We start from the raw sequence: 17302 nt of genomic DNA, 5'->3' as shown, positions 1-17302 counted from the left end.
CTCAGCGACCTCCTCCCAGGCTGGCGTGGTCATATAAGAGGGCATCCTGTACCCATCCCTCACAAAAAAGGCCTCTTACCTTTCCTGGATAGTCTTCAATAAGAACCCCCCGAGAGATTTCACTGTAATGTGGGGCCAAAGGTTTCTTATGTCTCAGAGCCATTGTGTACTTCTTCTATGCAGTGCAAGGCCTGCAGTGAGTGATTGTTTGTCTGGGTGCTATTTAAATATGGTGCTAGGACCATTGATCCCATTAGGTAACGGCAGTATAGGCAACTTCATACCCACCCCATCGCAAGATTTGCCAAGCTCCTCTTGGATGCACATATAATGAACTGGAAAGTGGAACAATTCACATGTTCAGCTGTCCTGCTGCCCAGCCGAAATCAAGCTGACTTTCTCACCTGCCACTAGACTTGGTCTCCATAATGGAAAATTCCACCCTCCAAAGTTAAATACAGAATCTAAAAGAATCCTTTCACATTTTGGGATTTTGAACTATGTCTCCTTATCAATAATATTTGGAATTCTGGATCTCAGACAGCTCCGGAAAAACAATCTGAGTATATTCAAGATGGAGTTCAATACTCGTACTATGGGAATTAAAAGATATGGGGAAATTATAGGAAGGTCGAGTTGAGGTAGAAGATCAGCCATGAACTCGTTGAATAGCAGAGCAGGCTGAATGAACCAAATGGCCTACTCCTGCTCCTATTTCTTATGTTCTTAATGTTATCTTCCGCTTTTGTTGTCTGTCAAGGATCTATCCCTGACCACTGATACTGATGACACCCAGCACTACCTCATCATATTCTCTCTCGACTGCTCTGCTATGGCTAAATTATTAGATTGCTTATCTGACATTCAGTTTTGGATGAGCAGAAATTTCCTCCAATTAAATATTGGGAAGACCAATTTTCAGCCCCCATTAAAAATTCAATTTCCCTGCTACTGATTCCACCTCTCCCTGGCAACTGTTTGTGGCTGAACCAGACTGTTTGCAATGTTGTTGTCATATTGCCCCTAGCTATCCTCCCACATTCTAGCCTCGAAACTTGAAGTCACCTGAAACTCATGCCTTACTTGCATCAAGGCCTTTCACCTATCATCCCCATGCTCATTGATCTACTTTGGCTCCGGTTAAGCAACAGCCTCTATTTTAAAATTCTCATCCTTGTCCTCAAATCCCTCCATGGCCTCATCCCACCTATCTTTGTAATCTCCTGCAACCCCATAACCTTCCAAGATATCTGTGTTCTTCTAATTCTGGCTTCTTGGAGCATTCCTGATTTTAATTGCTCCACCATTGGTGGCTGTACCTTCAGCATCTTGGGTCCAATGTTCTGGAATTCCCTCCTTAAACCTCTCCACCTTGTTATCTCTCTTTGCTCTTTTAAGATGCACCATAAAACTGACCTCTTTGAGCAAGCTTTTGACCATTTGGCCTTGTATCACCTCATGTGACTTGGTGTCAGATTTTGTTTTATGATGCTTCTGTGAAGCACCGTTGCATTTTATTATGATAAAGTGAGTCCTTGGTTTTATTACCAAGAGGTCTAGAACGCAACAACTTGTATTTATATAATACCTTTAAGGATTCACTTTACCTTTTTATTTCATTTTCTACTTGTGCTGCCATAATTTAAGACTTATTTATCCACACACCAAGATCACTATCATTGAGTCATCAAATGATACATGTGGAAGGCCATCAAATCCACCATACCTGCATCAGCTCTTTGAAAGGGGAGTATAGTAAGTTGATGATTACTTCCATTAACATGCTCGTTCCCATAGTTCAGTAAGTGTATCCTTTACAAGTATTTATCGAATTTCCATTCAAAAGGCATTATTAACTCTGCTTCCACCATCCTTTCAGACAACGCATTCCAGATTTACATTCTGCCCCTCGACACCATTTAAAACCTAACATTTGAGATATCTTTAGTTTCCAAATTCTTCTCAAAGGAATTTCTTCACATCTTTCATATTTTCTTGTTGTGATTCCCCATCTTAATGTCATCAGCAGTTTTTTGTTATTGTTCTCTCAGTTTTGATCTCAAAATATTTATGTATAGACTAAACATGAGCGACGACTACTCAGACCTCAGTGGAATTCCACTTGCCATATCTTTCTAATATCTCCCCTCTACACTTGTATTGATCTATATAACTCCATATAACATCTTTGCCGTAAGACTCTTATGTGGTACCCTAACAAATGCTTTTGAAAATTCATAGAAACTAAGTTGTTTTATATTCTGTCCATTGACTCATCACAGAATCAAGAATTACTTGCCAATTAAAATCTGTATCAACTGACCCAAATTAGCTCCTGTTTTTTTTAATGCTTGTTAATTCTATTTCATATTATGGACTCTATTTTGCACAAAACTGAAGTAAGACTGTTGATAATTTCCCGGTTTATTCCTGCACCTTTTTTCATTAATCATGTCGTATTTGCTCCCCTCCAGTCCTTCATCATAAATTTGCTTTCCAAAATATTCAGGAAATTTGCACTCAGTCTTCATTATGTCTTCCCCAGCTTCCCTCCGTGATTTATTTACTTTAAGTTTAAGTAGTTTATTCAAGATCCTTTGTCTTTCAATAATAACCTCCACTAATTATTCTGCATCCATCTCTTGGCTAATTACAATATCCATCTTCTGTGTGAACACTGAATCAACAAAAGTTATTTAGTATCTCTGCCATGTATCCACTTGCAATACAAGCTTGTCGCCCAACCCACTTTGACTATCCTTTTAATACTAATGTGCTAATCTTCATGCCCTTTCTCTTCATCTTTTTAATCTCTCATTTTGTGGTTTTCCTGTATATTCTTTGTTCAGGCTTTTTATGTTCTGCCTTGTAAATACTAAAGGATTTTATAGTTTCAGATTTTAAAATCTGTCAGTGTCTTCCAGTTCCTTACATACAGAATGGAGTAAAAACTCATCTGCACTTTATGTTTCGATTTTTAATTGGCAGCCTCCTCTCAATCAAGATTACTGAAGCCATTATAGAGTTCTGGCACATATATAAGAGTACTGTGGTGTTTAAAAATGACATGAGAGCGTTGGACACTAAATCACCAGTCCTGTGACCCCACTGTGTCTTGATGCTGAACTAATATATTTTATTTTGACTGTATGATGTTTTTCCGCAGACAGTCCTTTTAACACTCCTCATGCATGAAAGGCAACATCCTGAAATGCCAAACCAATTCTGTTATTTTTTATGGTTGGTTAAGTAGATTTTCTTTGTGCCTGTTCCAGTTCAGCACCTGCAGTTCAGGTCAAGTTGCGTGTCTGTATAGCGCTGGTGTAAACCTCGGCCTAACATCTTATTATTGTTGCAGGAAAGTAACTCTCAAATTCCACTGAAATTGCTATGGTGGGGCAGTTTTTTTTTTGCCTGTGGAGAATACTACAACACACATTTGAAATTTCAATTTTGTTATATTTTGTAATATTTTTAATGAACATAAATTCGTAATTAAAAGTTAACTTACAAATAGCAGCCAATATGTAATGCTTAAGGTAAATTTTCCTAACCTTTAAAATAATTGTACGAGAATTATAATTACAACAAATGCAATGTTTTTAAAAAAATAGACAATTGCATTTGTGCTATATTTCAAGAATGTCCCAGAATCACAAAATTGTCACAATGCAGGTGGCCATTCTGCCCATCATGTCTGCACCAGCTCTCTGAATGAGCAATTCACCTAGTGCCATCCCTCTGCCTTCTTCCAGTAACCCTGCACATTCTTCCTTTTCAGGTAACAATCTAATTCTCTCTTGAATGCCTTGAGTGAACCTGCTTTCACAACTCGGCAGTGCATTCCAGATTCTAACCACTTGCTGCGTGAATAAATGTTTCCTCATGTCACCATTGCTTCTGTTAATTGCCTTAAACCTATGTCCTCTCATGAGCGGGAACAGTTTTTCCCTATCAACTGTCTAATCCCCTCATGATTTTGAATACCTCTATCAAATCTCCTCTCAGCCTTTTTTACTCTAAGGAACACAGTCCCAACCTTTCCAACCTACCTTCATTCCTCATCCGTAGAACCATTCTTGTAAATTGTTTCTTCACTCTCTCTAATGACTTCACATTTTTCCTAAAGTATGATGCTCAGAACCGGACACAATACTTAAGTTGAAGCTAGACAAATTTTTCTATACAAGTTTAAAATAACCTCCTTGCTCTTGTATTCTCTATCCATTATTAATAAAGCTTAGGATGCTTCTTAGTATGCTATTAACTGCTCTCTTAAATGCCCTGCTACCTTCAATAACTTGTGTTCATATACACCCAGGTACCTCTGTTCCTGCAATTCCTTTAGAATCTTACCCCTTATATTATCTCTCCATGTTCTTTCTACCTACCAAAATGAATCACTTCACACTTCTCTGTGTCGAACTTCATCTGCCACTTGTCTGCACATTCCATCAACTAGTCTATGTCTTTATGAATTTTCACACTATCGTCATCACAATTCACATTGCTATCAAGTTTTGTATTGTTGCCAAATTTTGAAATTGTGTCCTGTACATCAAGGTCTAGGGTCATTAATATATAGCAGAAAGAGCAAGGGTTCTCCCTCGTGAACTCCACTACAAACCTTCTTCCAGTCTAAAAAGCACCACTAACCTCTGTTTCTTATCACTCAGCCAATTTCGTATCCATGTTGCTTAGTCTTTTACCCTATGAGCTATAACTTTGTTTACAAGTCTGTTGTGTGGCACTGTATCAAACACCTTTTAAAATCCAAATAACCACATTAACAGCGTTACTGTCATCGATCCACTCTGGTATTCTTCAAAAAACTAGAGCAAATTTGTTAAATATGATTTTCCCGTAACAAATCTTAAAATCCCAAAACACATCCCATAATTCCTTTGAAGTGCAATGAGTGTTATTTTTATAAGCAAAAATAGCAATCATTTTGTGTGCAGCAAGATTTCACAAGCAGCAGTAAGGTGAATGCATAGTTAACTTGTTTTTCTTGTGGAAAAGAGTTGTCCTAGCTAATGGAGGAGCTCCCTTTTTGAAAAATATCACAGGATTCTTAACATCCATCAGAACTGGCAAAAAGGATCTTTAATAAGACTTACAATGACATCCAAAGTGATGTACCATCACTTTAGTATTGTACTACAATGTCAGTAGATTATGGGTTACTCTGAATAGCATGAGTGTATTTATTGAGCAACTGACCTGTCTGCAGCTTGTTTGCCTGAAGGTTTCATTTACAATAATGGCCTAGGACATAAGGTTCATATGTACCAGAACTTGGGTGGGTACAGCACACTTTGGCTCTGTATAGTGATGGTCAGGAACATTAGTCCTACATTACCTTGGAGTTACCATGCAGTCGGACTCCAACGTATCTAATCTCTTTACTCCTGAATTCTGTCCTCTGGCATTGTGTACTGTCTCAATGGTCATCTAATGCCTTTCTGGCCTCCATGATGCATTACTATTCAGCTTACTTTCTGCCATATTAGAGACCTGGGCTCACTGTCTCCCATGCCTTGTGCTCCTGAGGCATCAGTTTTCTCACTTTATTATCTGTGCTCTTAATGCCAACTGCCCTCGGTTTCTTATACTCTACCCCATGCTCTGTGGTGCCAAAGCAGCTGTGTTCCATTTTCTTTGATGTATCATCCCTTCACATCACTTTTTGCCTATCAATAATCGTGGCTGAAAAAAATTGTTTTCTTTAATTCGTATGTATTTTTGGCTTCACAGATCCAAGTATTATATGAGCGAGAGTGGTGAAAATTTGAAACCCGTAACCACATGGCAATGGAAGCGAATTGTATAGATGCATTTAAAGAGGGGCTAGAAAGATTATGCAGAAGAAGGAAATAGAAGGTTATAGTTAGATGAGGAAAGACAGAAAGAGGCTTGAAAGGAGCATAAAGTCTTGCATGGATTAATTAGGCAGAAAGGCCTGCTTGTGTGTATATCCTATGTAATCTTCTGCATTTATTTACTTTTTTTTGCATCCACTGTATTTTTTGCCTTTATTTTGCCTTCATTCAGCTTTCCAGCTGTATATCATGATGTTATGCTTCATGTACTGTTAGTAGTTTTGTTGTGAATAAGTAATGAACATTTTCACCCTGGCATTGTTGAAGTAGTTCACAGGATACATTTTCTGCCACTTACTGGTATGCATTGTCTTTTGCTAACAGTGAATGGATAAAAATATACCTCAAAGGCAAATGATTTTAGATCTCATTAAGTGTGCACTAGGATAGCTATCAAACTTTTCAAAATCTTTTAATGTAATTATGTTGTTCAGAAGCCGGGCAACAGGAAGGTTTAAATAACATCAACAGTGATCATTAAAGTATTTTTTTAATCAATTTCCTTTGATAAATTACTGGAATTTTTCAGCTTGGTGGATCAGTAAAAACTGAATCTCTCCTGTTACTGGTCGAAAAATTCCTGCAATACACTGTTCTTCACAGGTCCGCAATGTGTGTGCAAGGGTTGGTGATCGTGCAAACTTGGTTAATGTAAATGCTGCACATTGTATGCATCATTGCAATGTGTCTGATTTCACTAACGCGATGTGCGTGTATCTTGGGACCTAAAAAGACCAAGGATCATTTGGAATTCTTGACCTACTCATGATTTTTTAATCTGTTTAACAATTTTTATTTTATTTTTGGTTGAGTTTGAGTTTTTCCAATGGGACTGCATGGTGACACAGTAGTTACCACTGCTGCCTCACAGCACCAGAGACATGGGTTCAATTCCAGCCTTGGATCACTGTCTGTGTGGAGTTTGCACATTCTCCCCGTGTCTGCATGGGTTTCCTCCGGGTGCTCCGGTTTCCTCCCACAGTCCAAGGATGTGCGGGTTAGGTTGATTGGCCATGCTAAATTGACTCCAGTGTCAGGGGGATTAGCAGGGTAAATTTGTGGGGTTGCGGGAATAGGGCCTGGGTGGGATTGTGGTCGGTGCAGACTCGATGGGCCGAATGGTCTCCTTTTGTACTGTAGGGATTCTGTGATTCTAAAATGCAATCGCATCTTAGTGTAGGATTTTTTAAAAATTTCAAATTATTTTCCCAGCTGTTTGTATTTTTAGAAATATAACTTCTATCCTGTTTCCTTTTGGAAATGCCATTGTAGCCTAAAAAGGTGGTGTTGTCATTTGCTTAGTTGTGCCTTTAAAGTTTTGAAAGTTTTTGAGTTTTATTGATATTCCAAATACAGCTAACGTCTATGACTTTCTCTAAAATTACCTAGGATTTTAACTTTTTTTATAATTGGCAATAAAAATTCACTAACTTATCACTTATTCAAGATATTAGTATGTTGGAATATTTGGGGGAGGGGGCGATTCTCCAAGCCCACTGCAGTGCTAGAGCTGTGCCGCGGGCCAGGAGACATCAGCAGGGGCTGTTTCAGGGGCTTCCCGCTGAGCCCCAAGCCTCCGCGCGTCTCCCAGCTGAAGGTTTCCAGCAGTATCAGCTTCATTCTGGAATTCAGCGCGGAGCTGATTACAATATGGATATCTTCAGTTCCATGTCTTTAGCAGGCCCGTGACAGAAGTCTCCCCCTGCTGGGAGTGGTTCATTCCAGTGGGGCTTACAACTTCTCCCCACGAACGGGGAACAGGCAGCCTACCCTGCTGGAGGGAACAGGGGCGATTGAAGTCACCCCGGGAGGTTGGGGGAAAGTGGGGGGGGAAGGTGGTGTCCCTTGGGCAGTGCCAGCACCAGCCTGGCACCCTGGCACTGCCCAAGGGGAAAACTGGCACTGCCCACTGGGCACAGGCAGTGCTAAAGGGGTGGGGACAGAGGGCTTAATGGAGGTGATCGGTGGGAATGGGCGGGGGGGGGGGGGGGGGGGATCCACTGCCACTCTGCATTCAGGATCCGTTGCAGAGGGAGGGAGGATGGCGATCGAGGCTGGCCATCCGGGCGGGAGCGTGGGGTGGAGGAGGTCGGGACTGCCGGGGGGGGGGGGGGGGGGGAGATGGGGGTGAGGGAGGAGATCAGGGCTTGCCGGGTGGAGGGATGGGAATATCGGTAGGGGGAGGGTGAGGGCGCTGCAGGGCTGGCCAGCGGTCAGGAGGCCGGCAATGCGGGGCCACTATGCAAGCGCCAATTTTGGTGCTGACAGATCGGTGTATGCGCAGTGGCCCGCTCAGTGCTATGCTGCTGGCCTCTCCAGCAGGGATAGGCCCTGCCCACTGATTTTCAGTAGGGCATGAGTGTGGGAGATTCATTCTGAAAATCATGATAAAAAATTTGATGGAAGTTACTCCTGTTTTCACACGAATTGGGGACTTAGAATTTTTTGGGGAGAATCCTGGCCTTGGTTCTGGAGGCTAACACATTTGAGTGTTAAAATAAAATATCAAATTTATATAAAAATTATTTTAGTTACTTTGCATGGATTAAGAATTGACAATGAAAGCTGTCAGATTGTTATAAAATTTCAGCAGGTTTACTGAAGTCCTTTAGGGATGGGAAAACACCATTATCTGGTCCACCAGGGCTCAAGCCCATACTATATGATTGACTGATAAGAGTGGACCGTGCTTCATTCCCTGCACTCCTGACCAAAAAGTTGCCCATCTGGCTGCCTTGCAGCAATATTAAACTGGGAGCAGCCATAATTGTTCCAGTGGAGCTTCTGTCGGCATCTGGGTTGGCCAGCAGGTCTGTAGTACCAGCAACGCAGGGAGTACAGGCAGTCCCAGAGAAAAAGACAGAGCCCAAACTTAGAGATAAGTCTGGAAGTTCGGTGAGCATGGCTGGCAGACCCAGGCGAACAGGTGTGGGGATGGCGGCCGGGTCTTAGACACCAGGGGAGGGAGATGGATAACAATCTGGAGGGGGATCATAGAATCCCTGCAGCGCCCATCAAACTTGCACAGATGACAATCCCACCCAGGCTCTATCCCTGTAACCCCTAATCCCCCTGACACTAAAGGGCACTTTAGCATGGCCAATCCATTTCACCTGCATCTTTGGACTGTGGGAGGAAACCGGAGCACCCGGAGGAAACTCACACAGACATGGGGAAAATGTGCAAATTTCACACAGACAGTGACAGGAGGCCGGAATTGAACCCGGATCTCTGGTGTTGTAAGGGATGCTTCCACTAGGCACAGAGGGCCATTAAAACAACCCCCCCCCAGCTATCCTGTTTCCTGCCTGACAGCATCCCATATAGCGAAAACTGCTTGGCTACCCGCCTTGCCTCCATCTTACGCAGCCTCATGTAAAATAGTGGCAGAGGCAGAATGAGGCATTAAATGCCATTAATTTGCCACTTAAGGGCTTCAACAGGCCTCAGGGTGGGGGGCGGTAATGGTGGTCGGCTCACTGCCTGACACCTTCCCCACCACCATAATATGGGAGACAGATCAGGGGGTGGGAAGGACCCTTGCTTTATATCATGAGCATCGCTGCTTTACTTCATGAGACCCCGCCTTCAAATAATATCCTCAGAGCAACCAAGAAAAGCACAAATGCTACCTTGCTAATGTAAGCCATATCCTAAGAAGAAATAAAAAAGCTATTTAAAAGAGAAATTAGGTAAAATGATCAGATATATTTGAATGTAGCTGAAAATCAGTTAACTGAGAGAATTTAATGCCCTCCCCTGAGGCACACTTGGAGGTCCTGCGAGCATTTAATGGCGACCCTGCCACTTTCCTGCCTCTGTCCCAACTAAGTCCGGGGCAGGGAGGCTCGTGGAAGGCCTTCTTGCCCCAATGCAAATTGTGGCCCCAAATGTCCACTTAAGGGTCTCATCCCACTCCTACTGGTATTTAAGCAGTGGTAAATGGGACAGTCGCTACATGAGAAACCTGAAAATCAAACCTCATTGAGGTGTGGGATCCCAGCGAGGGTCCCTTGTTGAAAGGCACCCAATGCATCATCGAGTGATCTAGCATCGGCAGGGATGGCTGGTGCTTGCTGAGAACTACATCCCCCATCCTTTCTTCCAACTCTTCTTCCCTCCACATAGCCAGCAAATCTCATCTTACCCTTACTTACCTTTGACCTGGATCCCTCTCTGATCTTGGGCCTCTGGTGGGTGCACTGACGGCAGTGCCTCCACTCCCCAATACCACTGATGGCAATGAGGAGCTTCCACCCTCTGGAGAATGTTTTTGCCTCTCTCCACTGCCAGCCCTCTCATCCTCCTGTCTCAATTAAAACCAGAAATGGGCAAACTTGGGATTTAATGTGGGAGAATTAACTCCAGTAAAGGCACTCTTGGACTATTTGCATCACACAAATGATGCCAGCAGCATCTTAAATAATTATTCTTTCATGGGATGTGGGTGTTGTCCATCCTTAATTGCCCTAGCTGTCAGAGGCATATTTGTGTATAAATGAGTTCAGCACCTAATTACTCCTAGCACAACCATGTAAAAGGCAGACAAAATTAGCAGTATTTCATCCATCCTGGTGTTACATAGCTCATGGTGCTTCTTCCAGATACTATTCATGGATAAAGTAGAAATCCGAGTGACAACACTGAGAAGCATTGGTCAAAAAATTAAAATTTAAACAACTGAGAAAAGTGAATGATTCCAAACTGCATGTTATGTTTTCACGGTTTTATGACTTATGCATCCTGAAGACAGCAAAAACTTACTATTTTTGAAGGTTAGACTGTCACTTGTAATGTTTAGTTATCACGAAAGGGTTAGGCATTGAGAAACTAATTATACTCTCAAAATTATGAATTCTATTTTCATAGTGCTTTTTATGTGTAAGTGTTTTTATTTTTAACTTTCAAATTGACTCTCAGAAAATAAAAGTTAATTGATGCCTTTCGGGTTTATGTGTTCATCCACTTCAAGTACAATGGTAATCAATAGGAGGAGCACTAAAAAGACTGTTTTGAATGATCTCTCACTGGCATACACATCATTAAAGTACTCTCTCAAGAAAACTAGCTTATAATGAGTTTTTAGAAATGATTAACCTGAATTATAACTGCGCAAAGTTTGTACTGGTGTTCACAATTAAATATATGGTTAATACTGATTATTAGTACAGTGACAGTTTAATTAAATCATTGCAAATCTATGTAGAAAAAATAATGCAAGGGTAAAAATGAACAACACAGTTGGAAATGATTTTGACTCCATAATAGAGTTGGGTAGAAATTCAGAACAAAGAACAAAGAAAATTACAGCACAGGAACAGGTCCTTCGGCCCTCCAAGCCTGCACCGACCATGCTGCCCGACTGAACTAAAACCCCCTACCCTTCCGGGGACCATATCCCTCTATTCCCATCCTATTCATGTATTTGTCCAGATGCTCTTTAAAACTCACTATCGTATCTGCTTCCACTACCTCCCCCGGCAGCGAGTTCCAGGCACCCACCACCCTCTGTGTAAAAAAACTTGCCTCGTACATCTCCTTTAAACCTTGCCCCTCGCACCTTAAACCTGTGCCCCCTAGCAATTGATTCTTCCACCCTGGGAAAAAGCTTCTGACTATCTACTCTGTCCATGCCCCTCATAATCTTATAGACTTCTATCAGGTCGCCCTTCAACCTCCGTCGTTCCAGTGAGAACAAACCAAGTTTCTCCAACCTCTCCTCATAGCTAATGCCCTCCACGCCAGGCAACATCCTGGTAAATCTTTTCTGTACCCTCTCCAAAGCCTCCACATCCTTCTGGTAGTGTGGCGACCAGAATTGAACACTATATTACAAGTGCGGCCTAACTAAGGTTCTATAAAGCTGCAACATGACTTGCCAATTTTTAAACTCAATACCCCAGCCGATGAAGGCAAGCATGCCGTATACCTTCTTGACCACCTTCACCTGCGTTGCCACTTTCAGTGACCTGTGTACCTGTACACCCAGATCCCTCTGCCTATCAATACTCTTAAGGGTTCTGCCATTTACTGTATATTTCCTATCTTTATTAAACCTTCCAAAATGCATTACCTCACATTTGTCCAGATTAAACTCCATCTGCCATCTTTCCGCCTAAGCCTCCAACCGATCTATATTCTGCTGTATCCTCTGATGGTCCTCATCGCTATCCGCAAATCCACCAACCTTTGTGTCATCTGCAAACTTACTAATCAAACCAGAAATTGCAAATCCATAACTAGTTGCCATAATTGAGGCTCAGTGGATGGAACAGTGGACTTGTCCCAATAATGTTAATTGCTCTAAAACTGGAAATTCACAGGAATTCAACTTGGTTTTAATAGCTAATGTGTATAAACATATTAGTATTTGTTGCTGAATTTATAATTTTAAAATCTATATTAAAATGTAGGTGTACTGGAAAGTGGGCAGAATACATGGACTAGGCTCGGAGACATCACAGATGCTGCCAATATTAAAATTTACATCAGTGTAAAATGTGCTGCTGATGGGAACCAGGTTACTGTGATTAAGAATTTCTGCAAAAGACCACACAGGTCAGATTGCACCTGATTTCAGAGCTGGTTACTTATGCCAGTATCATCAGAGTATGAGAGACTATTCAGAATGTGAAACACTAGAATAATTTATAGACTTTCTTTAAGCCGACATGAAATTTAAAGAAAACATCTGTAACAAATTCAGTCCTATTACAAAACTTCTCAAGTTCAGTGACGCCAGTCACTCCCTTAAATGATCTAAGCATCTTATTCAGTGGGCGTTGACTCACACTGTCCTATACCTACTCATACAATGGCATAGCTCGAAAGTGTAACAATAATCCCCTTTTATGATCTGAATATTTGTGTCTTTCGCACACATATCTCTTCAATCTCGCTAAAGGCAGATTTGAGCTAAACTAGGTGAGGCAATGCTTTGTTTGAATCATTAAGCTGCTTTATTTCACAGTTCTGATGAATCTAAAGAGCAGCAGTTATGATCAGATTCACTTAGATAGATAATTGGTTTATTCAAAAATCATGGCAGCATGTGCAGAATTATGATGATACAGATAAAACAAGTAATCATACTTCACAAAGTAGATATAGACAGTCATCAAAATAAAGTATAAAACAAAAGGGATTGCACAATTATAAACATTCTAGTCGTCGCAGTATGTTGCCAAATGCAGCTCTCAGTTTACAAAATAAAAACGGATGGTCTTCTGCACTCTGTATTTTGTAATACAGTCCATAGATCATATATTGTCAGACATATTGATATAACTTGCATTATAATGTACAAAACAATACTTTCCCACTTTGGTGAGGTATCTTATTTAACCTAAACAAAATAATCCCTCAGCACCCTGCCCTACTGCCCAGGGCGGAACTTGTATCCCTACAGTTCAATGCCTTTTGCTGCCTCCTTGTGCAACTTCCTGGTTCCAGAGGCCCGACTACCTATCTCTCTCATTATGTAACAAAGCTTGTCCTTTTTTTAGATTGATGGTGATCGAAAGTTTTTCCAACACAAAAGCAGAGATATTGTTTGAAACACCCAGGCCTCCTCAAGTATCACTATTGTTTGGTTTCTGGAAGAAGCAACAGCTGATTAGCATGTTAACCACATTTCATCTCAGTGTCTCTTGAGAATTCATGGCTCTTGTATCCCTCATCACAACACTTCTTCCAAATCTAAATGTTTACTGTGTAACAAATGGTCAAAAAGTGATATGCATTCAAAAAGAAAAAATGCCAATATTGCCACAAATCTTTGTTGCTATAACCTTCTGAATATGAAGTTGGACAAACTGAAGAAAAAGACAGGAAATTGTTAATGCTTTGGAGGGAACCAGAGGTCTGGAAATTAATAATATCTCTTCCAGTTCTTCCTCCTCCCCTTTCCCCTCTTCCTTCTCATCTTTCTCCTTCTTCTCCACTCCCCCCATTTTATTTGTGATCACCACCATGCTGCGCTGATCACTCTTCTCCGTCTCCTCCTGTCAATTTGTGGCCTAAAATATAAAACAATAGCAACAATACCTGATGTGAGATTTATGAGTAAATCAAGAGTTCAATGTTTGCAGTTTTAATACATCTTCCAACATAATCCTCATTTAATTTACATTTTGCATCTTCAATTGCCATAGTTATTTTGATCATTGACTGGGTTACAATGTGGTCTGTATGTTTCCTCTATGTTCAAATGGTTATAGGTATAAAAGTGGGTAAGGCATACAGACCAGAAGGTTCAAGCATTTCATTTGTGCCAAGCGCAAACTCTACAACTTCTACCACATTTTCAGTGGTGTGAAACAATAATCAGAAGTGAAGGTGTGAAACATTCATACTAAGTCCATTTTAACTGCTAACAACAGCCATAATAGTTCTAGAGTGGTATTTAATGTAGACAACAGGGGTTTCGCCTGCTGACTTTCCCCTGTGTCAGCTTCTTTGGGTAGGGCTTGCAGATATTAAATGTCTTTCAGTGGCAGGCCTTCCCTGGGACCAAAGACCCTGGGAGAGGAAATCCTCTCTTCCTCCCCACCCTTCTTCGAACTGCCGACTAATCAGAGGTCAGCAGCTGTCCATTGCAAGCAGCGCCAGCGGGAACAGTGGTATTAATTGCCCACTTAAGGGCTTCATTTTGCTTGAGCCTTCCTGCCCCAGACTTAATTGAGGCAGAGGTGGGAGGGTAGTGGGTTACCGACCATGGCACCCTCCTTCTGGATTAAGTGCCCTACCCTTGGAGGAAGGTATTGAATTCATAGAATCCCTACAGTACAGAAGGAGGCCATTCGGCCCATCAAGCCTTTACCAACTACAATCCCACCCAGATCACATTCCCGCAACCCCACGCATTCACCCTACTAATCCCCCTGACACTAGGATTAATTTAGTATGGCCGATCAACCTAACCCGCACATCTTTGGACTGTGGGAGAAAACCGGAGCACCTGGAGGAAACCCACGCAGACACAGGGAGAATGTGCAAACTCCACACAGACAGTGACCCACGGCCAGAATTGAACCTGGGACCCTGGCGCTGTGAGGCAGCAGTGCTAATCACTATGCCACCATGCCGCCCCAAGTTTTCCACCTCTAATTTTGCAAGATAGTTACAGATTAGGGGAGTTTGTGCATTTGAAATGACCTTTTAGTCCACTCGCCCCCATCCACACTCAAACATGCACACTGCAGAATCCAATAATTCCTGTTTCTGTTATATTCCGGATTCACCTCTTCCATCTGAACTACATACTTTCATTCTCTCCTTCCAAGTTTAGGATCTGTCTGGGAGAAGCTGTATACTGGGGAAGAAGCCTGTTTTTGTCTGCAAATAACTGGTATTTTGGAACAAATCAGTTTTTCACATACTTTGAGCATTAGCAATGTAAAGCATTTTAAATAGAGCCACGCAGTTCAAACTGGTTAAAATACTAAATCAACACTAAGGACAGGATGTTTTGCATTCCATTGAATGCTCCCTTCTAATTCTTTATGATGTGTGACAGCATCTGACTTTTTTTTAATTTACCTTCCTCCATATGGGGGAAATGCTCATCCCCACTGGCTGTCTCCCATGACAACTTGGCCAAGCTTGGAAACGCCCTCCTTCCGGCATCCCAGTAAATGCTCTGTTTTATCTACAGCTGCAAGTACAAGACCAGCTGGCAACAGCTAACTATTGTTTAATTGTTAATTGTCTTAAAATCCACAAAAGCTGCAAGGTGAAATAAAGTGATAATTGTTAACAAACACAAGGTGAATTATTCTCATGTCTAAATATAGTTGTTGGCTCCTGCTCAATACAGGTACCATTATCCAACTCCCAAATTATTTTACGTCCAGTTGCTTGTGGGGAGTACAGAATTTATTGGAGAAGGACGGACCCGTCAAGCTGCTAGACATAATGCTGCTATGAAAGCCCTTCTAACTCTTCGTGATGAGCCTATTCCAGAAAAGGCACCTCAGGTAAATACTTTGGAACTGAATCTCTATATTATCTATATTAATTTTATAAGCCATCCTGTCTTAGAGTGATGGAGATTTCTCAGCAATATTTTTCCCCCAAGTTTCTCACCTTTTGTACTGAAGGTGGTAATTCTGACTAGAGTAAGTTCAATAAATATGGTCAGCTGTCTGATACAGCGCTAAAGTGGCCATTTTTCTTGTGTAAGGCTAGACAGTGACTGCCAACAGTCTTTTCGCAGCAGAGGTTGAGCCTGTTCTTGATAGAGATCAGGAACAGAAAACCTGGCAATATTTTTTCCGTCTGTCACCCAGGATTCAGAAACCCATTGTTGTTGTCCAACTGCAGGAGAATGGAGGGGCCAGAAAAACAGCATGAGAAGTGGCAAGGGTTCTGAGAGCACAGGGACAAGAAGAAACGGTGTGAGAAACAGCATGAGTTCTGACAGCTGAGGGGCTATAAAAACAGCATGAGAAACAGCGAGAGTTCTGACAGCATAGGGGCCAAAAAAACAGTGCGAGAAATGGCAAGGGTTCCGAGTGCAGGGGTGGGGGGCAGAAAAACAGTGTGAGAAACAGCAAGAGTTCTGATAGCAAAAGGGTTATAAAAGTAGCGCGAGTTCAGAGAACAGAGGGACTGTAAAAGCTCCGCGAGAAACTGAGAGTTCAGCGAGCAGAGGGGTTAGAAAAATCGTGCAAGAAACTGAGACTTCAGAGAGCGGAGGAGCTATAAAAACAGCATGAGAAACAATGAGAGTTCAGAGAGCAGTGAGGCTATAAAAACTGCATCAGAAACAGAGTTCAGAGAGCAGAGGAAAGTAACCACTGAGGAGAGTCAGAGCCGAGTTAAAAAGCAGAAAATATGGTGTTACATGAAATTAAACTCATAAATTGATTGGCTAGTGAGTATTGTTGCTTAAGGTCTGAGTCTCAACAATTTGAAGATTAAAAACGCTAAGTATTTTAGGTTCTAGTTATATGGAACATGTCAGTAGCTGGTGAATATTTTCTACCTTTTATTTTTAAGTTAGGTTTACTACTGCATGTTAAGCATTAGTAGGATTTATCAATAGTAGTAAGATGAATTAGTATTGGCAAAACCTTTTACTAGTAGCAAGGTTAACTAATAAGGAAAGGAATGGCAGGGCTGCTCCAACCTTCAGTGTGCATATCATACGCAATGTGGGAAATCCAGGACACTTCCCATGCTCTGGACAACGATTTGCGCAGGAAGTGTTTCCAGTTGCAGCAGCCTGAGCTTTGGGTTTCAGAAGTTGAACAGTAGCTGGTGTTGCTGCAATGCATCCATGAGGCTGAGAACTACATGGATAGCATGTTTAAGGATGTGGTCACCTCGCAGTGTATGAGTACGCAAGGAGAGAGGAAATGAGTGACTACCCGGCAGTCAAAAGGGAACTGCAGGTAGCACAGGAGCCCCACCCGAGT

At 41.7% G+C, this 17302-nt stretch overlaps 1 protein-coding gene across 9 annotated transcripts in view; it reads left to right on the top strand.

The window, feature by feature from the left end:
- The window catches only part of stau2 (staufen double-stranded RNA binding protein 2), a 340608-nt gene that overhangs the window by 123493 nt on the left and 199813 nt on the right, over positions 1-17302 (top strand). For all 9 annotated transcript variants that reach the window (XR_013498337.1, XR_013498339.1, XR_013498338.1 and 6 more), the window contains one exon: positions 15700-15859. Coding sequence is in view for 6 of the 9 variants with exons in the window: in XM_078216313.1 (XP_078072439.1) it covers positions 15700-15859 (160 nt within the window). In the remaining 3 variants the exon portion in view is untranslated. The remainder of the gene's footprint in view (positions 1-15699; positions 15860-17302) is intronic.

This window comes from Mustelus asterias, chromosome 7, assembly GCF_964213995.1.
Source record: "Mustelus asterias chromosome 7, sMusAst1.hap1.1, whole genome shotgun sequence".
NCBI lineage: Eukaryota > Metazoa > Chordata > Chondrichthyes > Carcharhiniformes > Triakidae > Mustelus > Mustelus asterias.
The sequence above is the reverse complement of the archived record's forward strand: the minus strand, read 5'-3'. Positions and strand labels throughout refer to the sequence as shown.